The 21942-nt window shown below is 31.9% G+C and overlaps 1 protein-coding gene across 2 annotated transcripts in view; it reads left to right on the top strand.

Moving 5' to 3' along the window:
• The window catches only part of LOC124364933 (putative ATP-dependent RNA helicase TDRD12), a 90525-nt gene that overhangs the window by 24336 nt on the left and 44247 nt on the right, over positions 1–21942 (top strand). For both annotated transcript variants that reach the window (XM_046820762.1, XM_046820763.1), the window contains exons 6-8: positions 1829–1907; positions 7037–9011; positions 10314–10440. In XM_046820762.1, coding sequence (XP_046676718.1) covers positions 1829–1907; positions 7037–9011; positions 10314–10440 — 2181 coding nt within the window. The remainder of the gene's footprint in view (positions 1–1828; positions 1908–7036; positions 9012–10313; positions 10441–21942) is intronic.

Below are 21942 nucleotides of genomic sequence, written 5' to 3'. Positions count from 1 at the left end.
AAATTTATATTATATTAAAATATTATATATTATAAAATATTAATATTAAAATACATGGAAATTGATATATTACATAAAAACATATAGTAGATAGGGACAGAGGATTGCTTTGTTTGTTTCATTTGGAATTTTTGTTAACTATTTCTTCTAGGCTATTTTGTCTTTCCGATATCAATATTCATCTCAAATGTAATTAAAAATGCAATCCATTTCAATAGTAAAGATTTTAAGTTGATACAGTATTTTTAGAGATTAACCAACCCACCATACATTAGACCTAATAATAATTGTTGTTATAAGAAAAGACTTACTTATTTATAGAGTATAAACAGTAATATTACTTTTTTGGTCATTTATACAGGATAAATTGTTCATTAACAGTCACAAGTAACATAATAAAAATAATGATTTTTCACTATACATTTAGTAGCTTAGAATGTGTTATTTATTTGTATTCAGTAGAAGTATGTTTCACTCACTCAATAAAAGCACTACATTGTAAGCTGTACACACTTGAAAATTATAAAGCCGCGTTTACACTGGAGTTGGCAACCAATGATTGCAGACTTTTATCGGCAATTTTTAGTCGAACGCATTAAAACAACTGCAACTCGCATTGCCAACTGTAGTTGCAGACAGATTATACGAGTTAGCAACCAAAATTTGGTTTTCCGACTGAAGTCGGTAAAGATCAAAGGCGGTTGCCAACCTTGGTCGGCAATACAAGTTGCAGTGACAAATTAAGCGGCGACTTGAGTCTGCAACTAACCCCGCTACCCCTCCCACCTATCGGCTCCATGTGGTCGATAGGTATTTAACATTTAATCACCTGTATGTTATCCTTCAGGAAACATATCAAAGCCTCACAAACATCTGGCACAGAGAGGTACAAAAGATATTGCACTGTTTTAAAATTTAAACAAATAACTGATGCTTGTATAAGAGTCGCCAGTTGCCAAAAAATCGCAAAGTTGTAGCTAACCTTTCACGCACTGGAATTACTTTCCTGTAGTTAGTATCCTTTTTGCTAATTATGTGTCCAATACCAACAATGAAACATTCAAAATCGTTGCTCGACATTCTTGAAAAGTTTTTTTTACTGCCATCGCATCTCAATTCTCCCGTCAAAGGATCTGTATCATCTCTATTTAAGTCATTCAATAGATCGCTGCCACTATACCTTGCTCTTGCCTGCAATGATGGTCGAACCCAGAATCTTCTCCGTCTTCTCAATTGATCTAGAACAACTCACACTGCCGCAGCAAATACAATCTCTTCTGGACTCGACAATCTATATACTGTCTAATTTTTTGGTTGCAAGTTGCAGTAAAAATTAAGCAAACTGTGTTCATGGTTGCAGATACAAATTGCAAACTTCCATCGGCAACTAGCGTCTGCAATCGGAGTTGGCAATTTTTCGTTGCCAATTCCGGTGTAAACGCGGCTTAACACTAATTAATTATCAGATAACACATATAGGTAGTGAATATCAACACCTAGCAGACACAGCAACTGCATTGAACTGAAACAGCCAAGCAAAAATAAATGTGACTTTTTAAACAGCTAATTGAGTCATTTATACATTTGGTAGTACAAGTGATAGTGAGAAAACATTTCCGAATTTCTTTTGTTGAAAACTGCAATAAATACAGCTGTCCAGAAATAAGATTTCAAAATATTTCTACAATATTCATCATGGTATGTTTAGTATTCTGTAACTCAATATAAATGACTTTTTGAAATTGGTAATTTTGAAGTACTTCATAACATTTTAAAATAAGATATACTAACCTAATTAATATTTGCCTCTGTTGTTATTGGGTTACAGGTGCAGAGTGATAACTACAATATTCATCTGAGAGAAAACAGAGTAAACGTGCCACCGACAAAAACATATCCTGACACTGGTAAGAACTTTTTAAAAACAGTATTTAACACGTGGACTGCCACTGAGGTATTTTTGCTACAACTTGGCACCATTTACTAATATCAATGTGATCTTCCTATGTGCGCCATGAGAACCACCAGTATTTCTTGGCACCTGTTCTCAACTCTGTTGTTAGGGACATGGGTAGCTCTTTTAACTTCAAGAGCAAAACGTTGTATGGTTAACAGATACTACTTTTAAAACTTACGAGAGTATGGCTGTTAATTGATATTTTTTTATGTAAGAGTTTGTATACAAAATCAGCCTATTGCAATTGTCCTCATCATAGCACTCAAGGAAGATTTCTACAAAACTTAAATGAAAATGCTCCCTCCCTCCCCCACGAGGCCAAAACCACCCCAATTCCAAAGTTTGTGCTGTATATATAAATATGTCCCAAAAATAGTTGTTGGTATGTAAATTGATCTTATAAATATTGGCTAATTTTGTTGGTCACATCATTTTGTTCTAATGTAGCTACTACCATTTAAACTTTAAACAATTCACAACTCTGTTATTTGTAGATATAGAGAAAAACATATAGTGTTCTGGAATACTTATAAAATATCTTCAACTTTTTTTAATAAACAATTTTTTTGTATGTTGAATGGTTTTTGAAATATAGATTACATTTAAATTCCATAGGAAGTAACTGATCAATATTGACATATTAATATTCAAAAAATCAACCCATTTCTTCCCACTGAGCCAAAAGGATTATTTTATTGCTTGTTTTACTACTCTATAAATAAAATTCTGGGAATAAAACCCAATAATAATACATTTTATTTTAGTATAAAATTTATGGATAGTGACAAATTATAAAACGAAGCACTTTGGTATTATCTGGAGGCCACTCTCTACCCTCTACTGTTTTTTATTAGATTATTGAAGTAGGTAAATAAATACGTAGGCTAAATATCATAAATAGAAAAAGTTAGAGTTAACATTTATGAGTGCTCACATTGTCTGAGCTGGAATTTATGTACCATCTTGAGGGATGTTTTTCTTTTTTCGCCAGAAGTGTTGGTTGGTGCTAAAGGCACCTCTGAAGTCCGCATTGATGGCCAGGGGCATTTCCGATCAGTACTTTGTCCACAGTGATCTGACGTTGGAAAAGTTAGACGATCTGGCACGTGATCTGGGGTCAGGAAAGTCATGATTGAAAATGCCCCTGGCCATCAGTGTGGACTTCGGTGGCATCCCACGCACTTCTGAAGACAACAGAAAAACATCCCTAGAGATAGTGTCCAAATTGAAGCTCAAATCAAGTGAGTTCTCGAAAGGTTATCTTTAACTTTGGTACTACTAGTAACATATTTGTGATAACCTACTATAAGCCTATTGATATAGCTTAATAACAAATAGTAGATAGGGACAGAATGGCTTCCATCATGCGGACATCATCATTATTCTGCTTCCATTTGGAGGCAGAAAACATGAACTGATTGTCGTAATAAAATGTAATTTGTACAGTTAGTGAAGTAAAGTCTGTTCTTTCTAATAAAATAGTTTTTTAGGTCTCTGGTAAGAAAAAAAACCACTGCATAATTCTAAAATAAACAATATTTATTTATTTAAATTAAATTGTTATTGCCATTTATACAAAATTAATAAAATGTAAAATAAGTCATTTGACGAGTATTTAGTCTTCCGATTGTATGTTAGTTTGGTTATTTAAACACATAAGTGACAGAAACGGTCAAATACTAAATAATTGAGTCGTAAACAGTAAGGACTCTGTGTCTCATGATAATCTTCTGCGATATAGGAGTAAGTCTGTCAAGGGTAATAACACTTCATATTTACAAGATTGATCTAAAACGATCAATATTTTCACGGATAGTCAAGCAGCACTGATGGCGTTCAACTCTAGTGTATCAAGTTGTTTCTTCCCTTACCAGAACCAACAATGTGACTGTTTGTTGGGTTCCTGGTCAAAGAGGGGATCCCTGGGAATGAAAGAGCTGATACCTTGGCCAACCAGGGCTCAGCCTCTAATATGATGTGTCCTCAACCATTCTGTGGCATTTCTTGGTGTGAATCCTTTAAGGTCATCTCAAAATGGGTTTATGCTGAACATGAGCAGAAGGTGGAGGCTGCATCCGGGTAAGATTATGAACAGAATGGTACTACAGTCGCCTTCTTCTTCTTCTATGGGGCGGCCTATTGCCATGCACTTACCCTCAGGGGCGTTTTGCGCACCCCGGATGCAGACCATGAGGCCTACCAGTCTATGATTTCAGTAGTTCCACAAACCGCCAAATCAGGTCCTCCTGGGGAAATTCACCACCTTTGTCCAAACTACCAAAGATGGCATACCGCTCCCTTGCTATTGCAGGACAATCAAAGAGCAAGTGTTCAGCAGTTTCATCCTGCTCACCACACATTCTACAGAGCGGATCCTCTCGAAGGATGCCGACTCTGTGTAGATGCTTCCTCAGGTGACCATGTCCCGTGATCAGAGGTGTTTCTCCTTATCTCATTAAGTAGATCGGTGTCTTCTCAGGTTATATGTCTGTTTGAAATTCAAATTTAATGTAGTTTTTCTTAATAATTATAATATGAACAAATTTGCAGTAGTAGAAATATAGGCTAAACATTTATGATGGAACTAAATTGTTCCATTCACTATTAATTTGTATTTTAATAGTAAATACAAACTTATATGATCATTGTTACATAATTTGTGGGATAACAGATCCATATTTTCATTGATAATTTGCTGAGAGAAAACCGGTTCAAGCTTGGAATAAATTTAAAAGCTCAGATCAGTATGATTTTAATTAACTTTTTGTTGTAAGTCAGTATTAACAAACAGAATTGTGTTTTTTCTCACAACCGAATAATACTTATCAGACTACTTATGTTTCGCATCTGACATTAGGATAATGTTAAGATTAAATTACCTAACTTAACTATTAATTTCGTAACTGTCACTAAAAATGACCATTGGCGCAATTTATATGTAATTAGGGAAGGGACTGTGACCATAGGCTCACATGGATTATTCCCTCAGAATGGAAGTGTTCTTATTTCAAAGTTCTATTAAATGAGATAGTGTGATTTCACCTGCGTGGATGTGATATAACATTCATAGATAATAAAATGAAAGAAAGTTAGAGATTAAGGGGCCTGATTAAAAGATCTGGAACAAGTAGCCTTGACTTGATGCGGTGCCTTCTACCCCCTTTCTCCAAAGAAAAATTAGTGATAAAATTAATTGAAAGTGAAAAGTTGATTGAAATTTGACTTTTAGAAGTGATATTAGTCCTCTCTTCCACTTAACTTCAATTCCATTAGTTGGTGCAGACACAAAAACTTATTAGTACTAAAAGGTTATGCTGTTGTTTTTAGTGCAGTTTTTAAATACTATTGTTTAAATATTTTAACCATACCTTGACATTGCATTAAAAAGGATGCGTTTAGCAACATTTTAACAATTTTCATTTAACAAGCCTAAAAGTAGACTATCTTTTAGGCCTACTTATTGAGAATAGGAAGTTTTTTAATATTCATGTTAACATTATTGTACATTTTATGAATATATTATAAATATTAAATTTGATTTCAATATGCTATAAAAGTATTGTTGTCAACCATTAAGGAAAACGTTTTGGTGGTTAACTAGTAATACACTGTCAAATGCTTTGGAATAGTCAAGGAAGATTCCAATGACTTTTTCATTCCTGTCAATCAAATCTATTGTTAATTCAATGAAATTAACACCTGCAGTTATCGTAGATTTTTGTGGTCGGAAACTATGTTGCTGATCATCCAATATGTGATTACTTTCCAGGTAATTAAAAAGTTGATTATATACTACTTTTTCAAAAATTTTAGAAAATACAGGTAATAAAGATATAGGTCTGTAACTTGTTGGACTATTTAAATCCCCCTTTTTATAGAGTGGAACAACTTTAGCAATTTTTAATTTGGATGGGAAAAGTCCAGATATTAATGATGAATTGATTATGTGGGTTAATGGTTTGGAGATTAGCGGAAAAGACTGTTTAATGAGGGTGATTGGTATATCATCAATTCCTGTTGAGAATTTGTTTTCAAAAGCCATTACAATCGTTTTTAAAATTCTTTCATCAGCCTCTTTAAATTTGAAAAAATTTGAGGCTTGAGGCGGTTTTTCATGACCTGATTGATTAACAAAATCTTTCTGAATATTTGGAAGTACAATCTATCAACAACATTTATAAAAAAATCATTAAATATATTACCACCAAGAATTGGGTCTGATATGGATGTGCCATCCTGGACCAATTGTATGTTATTAGTGATCTTGGTGCCATTGTTGATTTCAGATTTGATAATTTTCCAAGTTGATTTTGACTTATTTGTAGATTTTTTAATTTTACTGTCAAAAAACCTTTTTTTGTCGTAGTTTATTTAAATTTTATTTTCAATTTTCAGTTGTTTAATTAATTGTTTTATATACTGTAATTGGAAATAATAAGCTATAAAAGTGTGAAGTCTGAAAGCGTTCATTAACAAAAATAACAAAACTTAATTGCTACCCCCATGTTGAGTACCTTTAGTTTTATATTGGCTCCTTAGACTGCAGCCTAATTAGCCTAATCGACAACAGGCCTTGGTTTCATGTCCAAATTTTACCACAACACAATAAGTTTCTAATACTTTAATATGCCAAACTGTTACATTTCAGTAAGTAATAAATAGAACAATGCTGAAAAATAAAATTCTTCTTTCTATTTAGGCAAACATAATTACAATAGCCTATATGACTAATTTAATAAAAATTCTTTTATTATTGCCTACAAGTTGTAACTTTCAGGTTCAGTGTGTAGGTTTCTGATGTATAATATATACTTTTATCGTCTTGTGTTGCATAATTTCAAATCATTTTGTACTAATGACATGTTATTACAAAAATATACCTTAAGATACCAAAATCTATAATTAATTTAGTTGCATTTTTATTTATATTATCTATTTATGCAGAATAAAAAGCTCTCTAGGACTTTCGACTTTTTTCACTGTTCAGTTATAAGGTAATAATTTGAATTTACTTGTTAAATTACTTCATAGTCAATAGTATAAAACCATTTTTGTTGAATAAAAATTGGGTTGTTACAGGTTATTCATCGTCAGAAGAAACGCGGTTGGCCCATGAAGATACTATTTTCGTGCCTGCCGGCATTCAGTTTTCTCAGAAGAAGAAGGAGACTACCAGAAGGTCATCAAAGAAAGAAGTAAAGATACCTCGCACATACTACGAAATAAAGAGAGACAAAAAAAAGGAAGGAAACAACAAATCACCAAGACACAGTGAGTGCAGACCGGCTGAGAGGACTGAGAATGAGGGCATGTTGGTTTCCCACAATAGAGAACTAAAAGGAAACAGTCCCCATCAGGATGACACATACAACTCTGAGACGAAAACTGATACAACAGAGTACAAGCCTGTGTTACAACCTAAGCAAGTCACATGGAGCTCTACTGTCTGTAATGACGGAAACTCAAGTATAGTTTCTGAACCTCAAGTTGTGAAAGCAAAAGCATTTAGTTTGAATTTCAGGAAGGAAGGAAATGCAAATAATATGAATGAAAAACAGGTATTAAGCTTATCGTCAAATGACAGAAAGAAATTGACGAACCAAGAAGAAGATAGTTGCCAGTTAAACTTTTCCAGTGTTAAAGCAGAAGACAATATTATGTTAGACTCTAATTCCACTGCCGTTAACACTTCACTGATGACTTCACCTAACACTAATACCGCAGCGAACACTTCAAATTCCTCTAGTTCATCTTTAAACGTTACAAAAAGCAGTTTTGTAAATTCAAGTATTAATTCTGCCAGTTCCTTAAGTGATTCAGACCGACCATATTTGTCAAGTCGTCAAAAATTTAGAATGAAATACAGCCAAGAGATGCAAGAATTGGCTGCATTGGAAGTAAAGAGAAAAGATGTTCAGTTGGAAAATACTTCAGCTGGGAAAGAGATGGAATCAATTGTTTCAGTGTCTAACAGTTGTGGTAACCTGCCAAATCCTAATGTTATCTCTAATACCTCTAACACTTCAAATCTCTCAAATTCATCTCTGAACTCTTCAATAAATAGTTTTGTAAATTCAAGTATTAACTCTGCCAGCTCCTTAAGTGATTCAGAACGACCATATTTGTCAAATCGTCAGAAATTTAGACTGAAATACAACCAAGAGATGGAAGAAATTGCTTCATTGGAAGCAAAGAGAAAAGGTCAGTTGGACAGCACTTCGGTTGGTAAAGAGATGGAATCGATTGTTTCAATGTCCAACAGTTTTGATAACCTGCCAAATCCTAATGTTATCACAAATACCTCCAACACTTCAAACCTCTCAACTTCATCTCTGAACACTTCAACGTCTAACAGTTTTGATAACCTTCCAAATCCTAATGTTATCACAAATACCTCCAACACTTCAAACCTCTTAACTTCATCTCTGAACACTTCAACGTCTAACAGTTTTGATAACCTGCCAAATCCTAATGTTATCACAAATACCTCCAACACTTCAAACCTCGCAACTTCATCTCTGATCGCTTCAATAAACAGTTCTGTAAATTTGGGTATTAGTTCTGCAAGTTCCACAAGTGATTCAGAGCAACCCTATATGTCAAGTCGTCAAAAATTTAGACTGAAATACAAACAAGAGATGCAAACAATAGCTTTATTGGAAGCAACAAAAAAAAGCGTCCAATTTGAGAATACTTTAGCTGAGAAAGAGACTGAATTGGTTCTCTCAGTGTCCAACAGTTCTGGTAATCTGCCAAATTCTAATATAACCCCTGATACATCTGCAATCATTCCATGTATGCCTAACGATCACAATTCTAAAATTCAAAAGGAAACTGAAATTGGAATAAGTGATATTCAGGCGGACAGCAGCAAAGGATCACAATCGCATTTAAGTAATAGTAGATTGCAGAATAATATCTCTGGAGAACAAAAAGTACCAGAAGTTTCCTCAAATATTATTTCTGCACGATGTGAGAGACATAAGCGGATGGAAGCAGTGATGAGTTCTTCAGGAGTGCTACCTTCTGATGAAGACGACCTCCCACTTGTGAGGTACTTGAACCACATAACCTATTGTAATTAGAGATTAATTTAGTTGAAGATTGCAGAATCGTTAGGAAGGGTAGTTTTATTCTGAAAATGTTTGATTTCGACTTTGACTCTTTTGCATTTTAAATATTTTAACCCTTTATACACTGTAAAGAAATCACTTATCTCTGTAAGTCTCAATCACAAAATAGTTAATATATAAATTTATTCATTAATACTGTTGGTGTCCAAATTAATAAAAATACATGTTACATTGAACATTTGTATTGTTATAGATTATTATGAACTGCATTTATAAATACACTGTAATTGAAACATTAACTTTTTAAATATGTAATTATAATTACACAAAGTTACAATTATTATAGTTGGCATAGTAGTAATTTATATACTAGTTAAAAAGTACAAAATGCAAATACAAGATAATATGAACAAAAAAGGCACACCGGTTAAAAAGGGACACTAAAATTGACTTAAAATATGATTAATTTCAAATTAGTTTTAATGATTTAATTAAGTACCCAAAGACTTTGTTATTATAGTATGTGTAATAGTAACGTTATACTAACTAAACAATTGTAGAATACTAATGTAAGTTAAAACTATATTACAAATAATATTTCACCATGCTTGCATAGTAAAAAAACTACCAATAAATATAATTTTATAAACTATATAAAACTATGAATGAAGTCAGATTTCAAAGTAGATAACCTTGCACAACTTTCAATAATAGCCGAGTATCAGTTTGTAAATAAACTAAGCGTGTGCTCAGCAGCTCTTGGTGTTAATCAAGTATGTCCGCTTAAGAGACAGCTGGGCTGCTGAGAGTGCGTTCAAAACTGAATAAACAAACAAAAGCTTGAGCTGTGACTGCCTGCCAAATTTTAAATGAGTCAAACTGCCATATTGTATCGCACTAAAATACCATAGAAGTAATCTCATACACTCTGATGGGATTTTGTAGAACTAACATTTACTATAATGAGTTGTTCTGAGATATTGCAATACTTTCGGCTTGGAACATTTAGATTTCGATTTAATCAACAAGATATTGTGCCTAAAGCATATAAAAGGTCAATCGTAATGAGAAAGTGTGGAATAAAATTAATTTAATTTTAATTCACCTCATCTAATTGTCCATTCGCAGGGATGACGTAGCTAGTGCCTGTTTTACTAGATATTTCTGAAATTTAAAATTGATCTACAATCAAAGTTGAACGACATGACTTATTTTAGTAAAGTATTTTTTACCAGAAATGTTTTAATTATTTATGGTATTAATAGTAAATTTGATTGTGCTAGGCCCAACCAACACCTGGTACGACTGATGAAGTCTGCAGCTGGAGTCCTCGTACACTCTAAGACAGATCAGGTCATTCCTCCTGCCACAATACTTTCAGATATCGACCTAGATAGTCGTATCATTCAGGTAATTTGTTTTTCTCATGATCTGGTGAAGGTTTTGCTTATTGCTATCTGCATGCTGCGTCTGCCAATTAATTGTGATTCATACAGATTGTTATCAGTGGGGCTTTTGTTTTATTACTGAGAATAAATCAAGCAACACATTCACGTATTCTGTATTAGGCGGGGGTTCTGTGAGGTCTTTGTTTTATTACTTGAAAGTACACAAACAGTTAATCATCTCATTACACTTATGTAAGTGCATGCTTTTATACTATTTATTTGATTTTAAGTCTTGTTTGTACAATTTAATAATTTTGTACCTGTGATCATCATTTCCTTACTGCTTGAAGCCCAATGAATTAGTTGCTTTGGGTAGAAATATCCAGTGTTTTTAGACAAAATGTATAGTAACAAATTAAATTTAACTCGCAGGCATGTGGTATGGGTAGTTCATAACTACTGTTAAAATTGTCACAGCTATCACACATTGTAATCACCCAATTTTATTTTAAGTAATTGATTACATGACAGTTTTTTTTATTGCTATCAAATTTTTAACATATAGTAGAGAACATTTTTTGTAAAAAATCTTTAAAAAAAATCAGTTGCTAGAGGCTATTCAGGAGACTATCTCATTACATCCAGCCCAGTGCAAGTTAAATCTGCCAGGCAACATGTTTACAACAAATTACAGAACAGTATTATTCATTTTTTAAATTAATATTTTAGTTGTATAAACTATTATTAGATAAGTAATAAAAAATAAAATTATCAGTAGGGAATGTGAGGATGACGTGATCCTACCATGTAGCACCACTTACTTTGAAATTTACCGTCTAAGTGTTATTCACACTACCTTGCTACAAAGGTTGTTTTTGGTTTGTAAAAATATTTTTATCTTGAACAAGTTTTATACTGTTAACTGAAGTTAAATAAACTCATTTACAAGATTTTTTAACCATCATACTACCCATCCAACTTCTAACACGTGATTTGTACCAATCAATCACAAAAGATCTAGTGGACAGATTTAGCATGTAGAAATTTGGTATGTATAATGCGTATATATGAAAATAACACATAGAAGTGTTTTATTCCAAAATACTACTTATTATAAAAAATAGTTATTTCAGAATTTTGTGTTTACATGACCAAAATACCATCTGTCATAGTGTGGTGTGAGTAGTGTTATGTTGGCAGCAGTGGCAAATTCTAACCATACAGTTTATTTTGGATTCTCTGAATTAATCTCCTATGACATTTTGGAATGACATATTTACAGTAGCTGAAGGAAGAAAAACTAAGGAACCGGATACTAATATGATTCAATGAACCATTTGCTCTGTCATTACAGTTTGACAAAACAAACAAGTGCAGTGAGTCTGTGACCATTGCATATGGAATTACAAAACAATGAGAGCAATTTTTATGGTAGAAAACCATTAAAAGGGCAATAGGTCCGTTTTTGCATTGAATAGACATACGATAGATACTTATTAGGTAAATAATAATTTATATAACTCCTAGACTGAGCTCAGAAAATGGATGATATAGTAACCAGAGGTTGGAAACTAGGACATACAGTGTATTTGCGTCAGATTTACAGATAATACATACATTTGAAGAACTAATACCGAGGTTACAAGCATAGACAGTAAACTGGTGGCTGGTGGCTCGCAAAGTAGGATGCATTGTGTATAAACTCAAATTTGGTGACAGAAATATAATTCATTCAAAGCAGAACTGCTTCTACATACTCAAAACCTAAAATAATAACTAGGTGCATCCTTCTTTACTTTCTGATCCTCTTAAAAATTAACACTGGAATAATATCGATTTGCTAAATGTCTTATTTCCATATAAATATCGTCATAGGACACCTACATACCACAATATAAATTATTATGGATTCTGACTTTATTATAACTCCAAACCGGCTTAAAAAAATAAATGTGCATTTATAAATGTGTTACTAAAATAATTGGAGCTATTCTATCAAATATCATGAAATAATGCAGAGATATTAAATTTATTTCATTATAAAAACTGTTTCACATTCTGACTTCAGGGCCTCAAAATACCGATTTTTAAATTCAAGTCAAATTATTCAAAAATGGATCAGAAAAAATGAATATCTCCATTGACCATCACTTATCACAGAAATGTTGGGTATGCCAATTATGGATATTTATATGATGTTCAGCAGAAAATCGTGTGCAACAAATCATATATATATATATATATATATATATATATATATATATATATATATCTATTTAACTAATAGAACACAATTTCAAGATTACTCTAACACATGTTGGGCTTTTATATAAAGCTGTGTTTGTATTAGCCTATCAAACAAGCTTTTGTTTCTAGCCAGTTGTCTATTTTAGCATTTGCTTTTTTAATAATCATTATGGTATGTTCATTTTTCTATTTTTGCATAGTTTTTATATTTTAATATAGGGTGATAAATTGTGTATCTCATAGTTATTATAATTGATCAAAAATGTTGAACAAAATCAGGGGTCTCAATACTGTCTTGTACTTTTAACCCTTTGCGATCGGATGGCCAGTCAGACTGGCCAAGTTTTACTCTAAGACAGCTCAGAATGACTACTACATGAGTTGTCCTCGCCACTCGGGTGGCCAGTGTCACTGCCCACGGCGATCTCTGCGTCAGCTGTTATTCATCGTAGCGGCCTTCCTCCTCCAACTCGGAATTATTTCTTAGTAAAACCTGCAATGTTTACATGTGGGATTTAAAATTTAAATAATTAAAAACCAACTACTTTATAGCAATTGTTTTATTGCTTATACAGACACACAATAATGGAATTATAATATACAGTTGGTTTACATTTGAAAGTGCAATAAATTACATACTTATAGAATAATAAAATTAAAACCTTATATTGCTACTTATACAATCACTATGGCCGACTTTGATTTCATTGTTCTTTTAAAAACTAATATTACTTTACTGCAATTGTTTTATTGCTTATACAGACACACACATTAATGGAATTATAATATACAGTTGGTTTACATTTGAAAGTGCAATAAATTACATACTTATAGAATAATAAAATTAAAACCTTATATTGCTACTTATACAATCACTATGGCCGACTTTGATTTCATTGTTCTTTTAAAAACTAATATTACTTTACTGCAATTGTTTTATTGCTTATACAGACACACATTAATGGAATTATAATATACATTTGGTTTACATTAATTTGAAATTGGAATTAGATACTTATTGAATAATGAAAGAAATTAAAACTTTATATTGCTACTTATGCTATCACTGTGGCCGACTTTAGTTTCATTGTTCTTTTAACTTTTTGCTTGAGTGGTATTTCTCAAAACACTCGCCGATATGGAGCCCTGGATTGCTGGAGCATGTTTTGCAAAAGAAATTTGTTCATTTTCTTTGCATCCCCGGCCTTCTGTCACTGCAAACAGAGCAGTCCTTGGTTTTGCCAGTCTGTAGAGGATAGGGTAAATGTAATTTTCCGTTAAGTCTTTCATCATCTACACTGTTAGACGGTCTTCCTCTTTTCTTCATATTCCGCACTTCCCCGACTAATTCTGTGATCAACATTTTTCTGTAACTTCTCTGTCTAACTTGATGTTGTTGGTCTTGATTGGCATTGTAAAGTACAAATGAGTTGACGATGACGGTTTCCAACAACCAGAAGAAAACTTTCCTCCACCACTTGATCGACTTCCTGGTAAAAAGAGTATGATGATATGTAGTGGTCCGCAAGATCAACTCCCCCCATGTACTTGTTATAATTGCAAACTACAGTCGGTTTTTTCACCTCTTGTACTACGTTATCTTTTTGCTGTCGCCTAACTGCCACGGTAGTGTTATCACCATACAGTGTACTTAGCATTGACACTACCTTTTTGTCTTTCCACAGTAACAGAGAAAACTTTTCATCTTTCCTGAAGGTTTTTATGTCCCCTTGTTTCAGTTTAAGCTTTTGAGTCTGTTTTTTGGCATTTTTTCTTTGTGGTTTCACAATTGCGGGTAGGCCATTTCTGTTTAACATTACAGTACCTGTTAGATAAACATTCCACTCTAGAAGTTCTGCTGCCAGATCCATATTTGTATACCACCTGTCAGTGAAGACGTGGAGGCCCTCAATGTTGCCCTAAGATTCCTTAAGCTTAGCTACAAGATGTAGGACAATGCGGCTTGTAACTCCTAAATCTGGCCTATTCAAGCAGTCAGTTGTTGTTTTACCAAAGTATGGCTCAATAGCGCAGATATATCCAGTTGAGGACTCAGACAACACAAACACCTTAATCCCCCATTTAATCGGCTTGTCTTTATTGTAGACTTTAAAGACTATACGTCCTTTGAAGCCTATGGTGCTTTCATCAACACTGACTTCTTTTTGTGGGACATAATATTCTCTGAACTTTTTATCCAGATACGCAGAAACATTTCTTACCTTACTGGAACGAGTCAATGTCCCAGCGACAGGACCAGAAGGAGGTGGGCATATGTGCAAATTCCAGAATATTTGTAAGAATCTTTCCTTACTTAAAACATCCTTAAAAAATGGTTGGTAGGCTTCCCAATTTGTGGAAAAGTAGTCAGCCATTTCTGGTTTGCCGTTCATTCCCATATTTATAATAACTCCAAGGAAAGCTTTCAATTCTGAAAGTGTTAGTTCTACCCATGACCACCATACTGATTTCTTTTGTAAAGGTGTGTTTTTCTGAATTTTTTCAATAGCATATCTGTTTGTTTCTTTTACGATTTCTATCAATAGGCTATCAGTAAAGAAAAGCTGAAAAAACTCTAAAGGGGTTGAAGGTTTCTCATTACCTGCAAGTTGAAAACCACTAACCTGTGTCCAAATAAATTTGTAAAAGTTTCCATCACCTTCAGACCATTCTTTCCATTCTCTAGCCACGTCCAGGCCCACTATATTTCCATTGTCTGTCTCATCTAGGCCTACTATATTTGCATTGTCTGTCTGGTCTACTTCATCATTATGTTCAATATAATCTGAATCTTCTTCAAATAGTTCTTCAACAGTTACATAGTTATCAAAATCACCACTGAAATTAGACTGTACATCACTGTCATGATTTGAGTCAACATCACTATTTTCATTAAACAGTATCTCTTCAAAATCGTCAGGGACTAAAGGTTTATCCATATTGACAACTGTTAATAAATTGCATTTATCTAAATATAAATAACTGCACGATATCTAACACAATAACAAGTAAACTAGGTTAATCACAATATTTACGACACTTCAACAAATCTGAAATGCTCCCACTGTCAAATGGTACCGGACAAACACCTGTTTATTTCTAGTATCCCTCAAATCCAAGATGGTTAAATGTAATGAAACAGATGTTTCATTTAGTTCAATGTTTACTCGATAGGTTTCAGCACTTTATAGCCATCTTAACGCTGATAAAGTATTTCTAAATGCAGAATGTATTTCTTGGTCAGTGGCACTGGCCATCCGACCGTTGAAGGAATTCTATGTTGGCCAGTCTCACTGGCCATCCGAGCGCCGGGGACAACTCAAGTGAAAACTAATACGACTTGATGCGCAGATGGCTGTGGCCCGTCACACTGGCCACGCGATCGTAGAGGACATACTATTACATACTGCATCCGATCGCAAAGGGTTAACACAATTTCATAAGCAATCACTAGTTTTTTAAAGTTTCAGTTCAAAGGAGTATATTTTTTTTATTAATTATTCAAGTTTTGTTTACTTTGCAAAAATAAAGTTAATTTTAGGTTTGTATGAAGGATATGTATTTTATGACTGTTAAAAAAACAAATTGGCCAAAATAGGTTTTTTAATTTAGAAGTCACTATATTATGGGTAGTTTGAGGTTTAAATTCTTGTAGAAAATCTATATTCATGTTTTATCACACATGAAAATAATTTACCAGGAAAATTTTACAACCAGTTTAATAATTTCAGGTAGGTCAAGATCAATAGATTGAGTCCTACTGAACAAGAAGACTTCAACTTTGTTTGTGGGACTCGTTCTGTGTACAAATGTATATTGACTTTTTGATATTAAGATTAATGGTTACTCAATTAATGTAAATATACTTTTTTTGCTCAAAACACATTAATATTACTGTTTATTTTTGTTTGCAAACAAGCTGAGTTAATAGTGTTTAGTTCATTCATATACTTATAGCGTACAATTGAAATGATTTTATAAAATGTTCTAAAATCGTTAAATTTAATTGAATAGATTAAATAGATTACTTTCATTGGGGATGCAGATTATGTTACGGCTCCAAATTTTGTCAAAGTACAATATTTAGGTTCAACATTTCCTTGTGCATTTGTATGAATATAAATGATGATTGTGAATTATATTACTTATATATTATGTTGTATTAAAACATATATTCTGTCAACATGATAATAATAATAATAATATAAGCTAAGGCAGTTTAACTATTACATGTTTTAGTAAATAGCCTCTGTAAGTTTGGTTGTTCATGAAAAATGGATATTTATTTATCCAATATATTGTGTGCGATTCTAACCAACATAGTTATATATCTGTTGTTTTCTCTTATTTGCTCGTGTTTGAACCTTGGTTCATTTACAGCACATTTAAAATTGTATTACTGAAATGTTAAGTCAATGTTAAGCAATAAAATAAAGCAATAATATAACAAAATTAGTAACTGCGTTTTTACAAAATATTCTAATAGAAATGGAAAAAGTTAATGAACATAGATTAATTATTCATGATAAAAATCACATAGTCTAAGCAAGAGTAAAAAATAATACTGTGAAGATTATACTTTTCCTGAAAAACATATCAAATAAGAGAACATTTTAGGGTTGAAATAATTAAAAACTCATTAAAATATCAACTAATCTATAACATTATTGAAGAAAATCTTAGATTTATACTGACTGGAATCAGTACATACATCTTTGCAGTTGTGTTGAAAGAGGCGGATGTGATCATAGGCAATTTGTTGACTAAATATGGCTCTACAGCAAGGTCGAAATATTTCAGAAATTTGATTTTGTGAGCATTGTTTCAATGTAGTGTGTACCGGAAAAGTTACATATACAAAAAAGGTTTTCCCTCAAAAACACATAAAAATAACATCATAAAATGATATAATGGGGCAAATTAAATATATTTGCTAATTTGTCATTTTAATTTTTTTGTTTCTAATTATGTACAGTACATTCCTGTTCATTCAGGGTTGGTTTATCCACTTGTGAATTATCCGTAATGTTCGTAGTAACCTTTTACATCAAGACATACATTTCAAAACTTTAAAAATATTTGGGAAATATTAAAACATCTTAATAAGTTTTTTTAACTACTGGAAGTTATTAAGAAAATCAGAAGAATAACTACAATACTGTACAGTACTGTAGTATAGCTCTACGCATTTGAAAACAGACCTGGCTGGAAATGCAGTGAGGTTATTTATAGAGGCATTTGTTCAAGTTAATCTTCCAAAGTCATTGTCATTTTTGAGTAAAGTAAGGTGGAATAAGAGAAAAATAAGATACAAAAATGAAGTAGTCATTACACAGCACTATACTCATATTACACAGCAATGACGGACATATTCAATATCATAAAAACAATTAGATGTATCGCTTTCTAAGTAATATTTTCAAAAATTATCAATAATAGATAAAACAGTGCTTTAGCTTGAAGAAACCAATTAATTAAAAAAAATGCGAAATAAAAAATCTGCTGGTGTTGTAATATGTAAACCTAATTTTGGTTGATTTAAGGTAAAATAAAATTAAGTAATTAAAAGTAAACATTCTTTTAGTATAAAATATAAATTTTCTTAGTTAGTAAATTTAAAATATACTTCTTCAATAACTATTTTTGATAGTACAATATGTAACTCAAGTAAATACTTCTTAAATTTTACCTAAACAATTTAACCATTTTAAAGCCAACTATCTAAAAGAATGCACAATTTTGACATTTAGTGGTATTACTAGTGCACACAACCAAATGTATACAATTTTTAAAAGTTGAGGAGGGTAAAATAAAGAGTTATTGAATAAGTCTATTACTTTCTTTGATTATTGTACAATGTAGAATGTGCTCGGAGACACTAATAAATAGTGAATGCAGGTGATCCTAGTAATATTTGCACATTCATTATTTCTGTCAGGGAATAGTTAATTTAAATATATATTAAAAAAAAACACAAACACGTGCTGTGTTTGAAATATTTATCATTGCGGTATTTAAAATTGATCATATGATTGAAAATCTATTGGAAACCATTTTGCTGAACTGGTTTTAACATATATGCAAAACAATTTGGCCTTTATTAATGGAAATGTTGAGACATACTCTGCATCCCCGTTTGTCAAGTGCAGTGTTTTTCTTATACAGTGCTTATTAAGTAAATCAGTTAATTATGATGTTTCACTCAATATTATGAACAATGAAATGTTGCTATTTGTATCTAGATCACTCAGTTTAATAAACACTAATTTAAAAGCTTTATTTCAAAGATATTAGTTTTGCTGTATAGGGAGGAAGGAGGTAGACGAGTTTTGTATTGTGTACTATTACAAACATGGCTACTTGTTTGTGCCTACTTTTTACAAACAAAAACACGATACTAAAGTGTGTCATTTAGTTTATAATTGTGTAGCAATAAGACGATAAATGTACTGTAAGGCTAGGAATGAAACAGCAGTTATTTTTTTAGTAATGTTAAGAACCCTCTGATAAAACACTTTATTTTCATTAATGGCATAAAGCCTAATAAACATTTAAATCCATTTTTCACTTGGGCATCCAATGTCCTGTTTATCGCACTTATATCTTGTACTAAACAATTTTCTCCAATTAAACATATACTTCCTAATAATAATAAAGAATATAACATTTTTCCTAAAAATCTGTTTGTTAGTACACATGAAAAAATAGACAGTATATCATAAAAATATATGTATAAATTACTGTCCTTCATGGAAAATTTGTATATAACGGTTATACACATCAATTTGTGCCTAAATTACTTTTTTTAATTCAAATATTTACAACAAGCCCAATCATTATTTTTTTTTTGTTAGCTTACTTATTTTACAAACATACTCCTATATATTATTTAGAAATGTTGAAAAAGGCAAGCATACACAAATAAGTAAATCTTAAAATGTTGTAGTATATCTTACAAAAAAGTGTTCACTAAAGTCGTATGTCACAGTTGCTTAACAATTTCATTAATGATAACATTGCATTCATGTTGCTGAGTATATAATCTTGGAATCATAATTATTTGGTTTACAGACTACAAGATAACAGGATTTCTGACAATTGTCATGATTATGGGTTTTTGCCATTGTACAGTACATTGTGATGGCAAATATTTGAAATCTTTCAACAAACAAGGAATTTTAAACATGAGTTTGCTAATGTGTAGTGTATCTTGCATCAGGAGAGCAGAAACACTTCCTCATCTGTCTGTTGGGCTAAAAATATTGTTTTAAATTTTCAAATTAATAGACTTTACAATATTTTTTTACATAGTAGATTGAGAGACAAAATAGTACAACAGGGTCAGTTTTCTACATTGCTCATATGCAGTTATGTTGGTTGTCATGGAAAGCTAGTGTGAATTAATTAACCCTCCATCGGGCGCTTAAAATTAGAAACACCATCAGGCGCTCACGGAGGTTTCCTCCAGGTTGGCGAATAATGGATATCATAATCGTTTAAACTGTTTTTATTTGTTTAAATATTCATACTGATTTAATTACAATGTAATATATTCATTTTTAGAAATTTAATAAAAATTACACTCTTATGTAATGAATTTTCCAAATAAGAAATTCAAAATCTTAAAAAATGTTATTGTATAATAACAACATGATTAATTTTAAGGAATAATGCAATTAATTGTAAAAATGTTTAACCTTCTGTAAATATGTATGGAAATTAACTTAGTTTTTAACTTCTTACAAAAACAACTTACTTCAATTCTTGAGATATTATACAATTGTAATGTCAATTATTGCTCTGAAATAAAAATTTATTCTTTACTAAAATTTTTTTTACACACTGCACAAAATTTCAAAACATTTTCCTTCTGGTTGTTATAGCGACAATGTTCACTCCATAATCATTACTGAAATGTTCCCTAGCACACTGGTACTGTACTAACAAGTCTCTCGTCTTCATTCTCCATTTCACAAAATTCAAATAAAATATATAGTAAAATTTAAAAAGAAACCATCACAGGTCACACATTTAGGCGCACACGGATTATTACAACATAAAAACTAAACACAATAAGGCGCTCACGGTGATTTCGTCCAAGCACTACAAACACACCATCGGGCGCTCACGGAGGAATCGTCCAGTCACGCACGGAAGTAGACCTCATACTGACACATTTTGATAAATAAAAGCGGGAGGCTATTGTTTCGTTTCCCCGAAAGATGCTCGTGAAGTACACTGCGGGAAACGACTGCCGACATCAGAAAAGTAGTACTATTTTTAATAATAAAACATACACGGAGGAAAACTCCGTTTAGCGCCCGATGGAGGGTTAACGAGCAAACAGAAAATTGAGTGTGTATCAGATTTGAAAACATAATATGTATAACCAACTTAGCCCCATAAAAGAATTTAACAATTTTGTTCACTAGACATTTAATAGTAAGTTTATTTCTAACTTCAATTTTGAGTTGTAGTATCCAAAATTTCTACAAGTTAAAATTAAATTTTTGTAATTATTTTACATTTTTGAAGTGAAAATGGTTATTAAATTATGGTTAAAATAAAGAATACAATTTATTATTAAAGTAGTATTAAGCCACAAAAACTAATACAATGTTAGTTTGATTTATTTTAAACTTAAATGAGTCTTTTTACATACAAAACTATTATATTTTAAGAAAAGATATTTATAATTTAAACATAGTTAATCTCACTGGTGAAAATTTATAGGGTCAAAAATTGTAGTATTATGAATTTTGGATTAAGCAATGTGTTTATACTTTGGTAGTTAGATTTGTATCAAAGGCAAATAGAACACATTTACTACTTTTTGATCATACAACTACAATTTATTACTCTGTGCTCAAATCCTCGTTCTTATTTATCATGTGTTGTTCTGTGAATTACTAGACACCTCAAAATATTTAAATACCCATAGATTTTTGATTATTATATACCTATTTTGATGATATTTGGATATGTTTAATACAGTACTTTATAGATTCTGTATTATATAAAATGTATTACTCTGATTTTCAATATGTTTTCTACTTTTGTAAATAATTTTGGGATTAATAAAAATAATAAGCTTTGGAGCTGGCAGTTAAAAATATTGTAGTACCGACTCTCGAATTAAAAAGTAAATCCAGTCTGGCGGTTTGTGCACTCAAACAAGCAGGACCTGGCCGTGGTATATTAACAAAACCTGCCTGAGCAGGCATACATCAATCAATCATATTAAGAATTGACTGATCAATATGTGTTAAACATTAAA

This window comes from Homalodisca vitripennis, chromosome 6 (assembly GCF_021130785.1).
Source record: "Homalodisca vitripennis isolate AUS2020 chromosome 6, UT_GWSS_2.1, whole genome shotgun sequence".
NCBI lineage: Eukaryota > Metazoa > Arthropoda > Insecta > Hemiptera > Cicadellidae > Homalodisca > Homalodisca vitripennis.
Note: the sequence above shows the minus strand (reverse complement) of the source record. Positions and strands in the feature narration are given on the sequence as shown.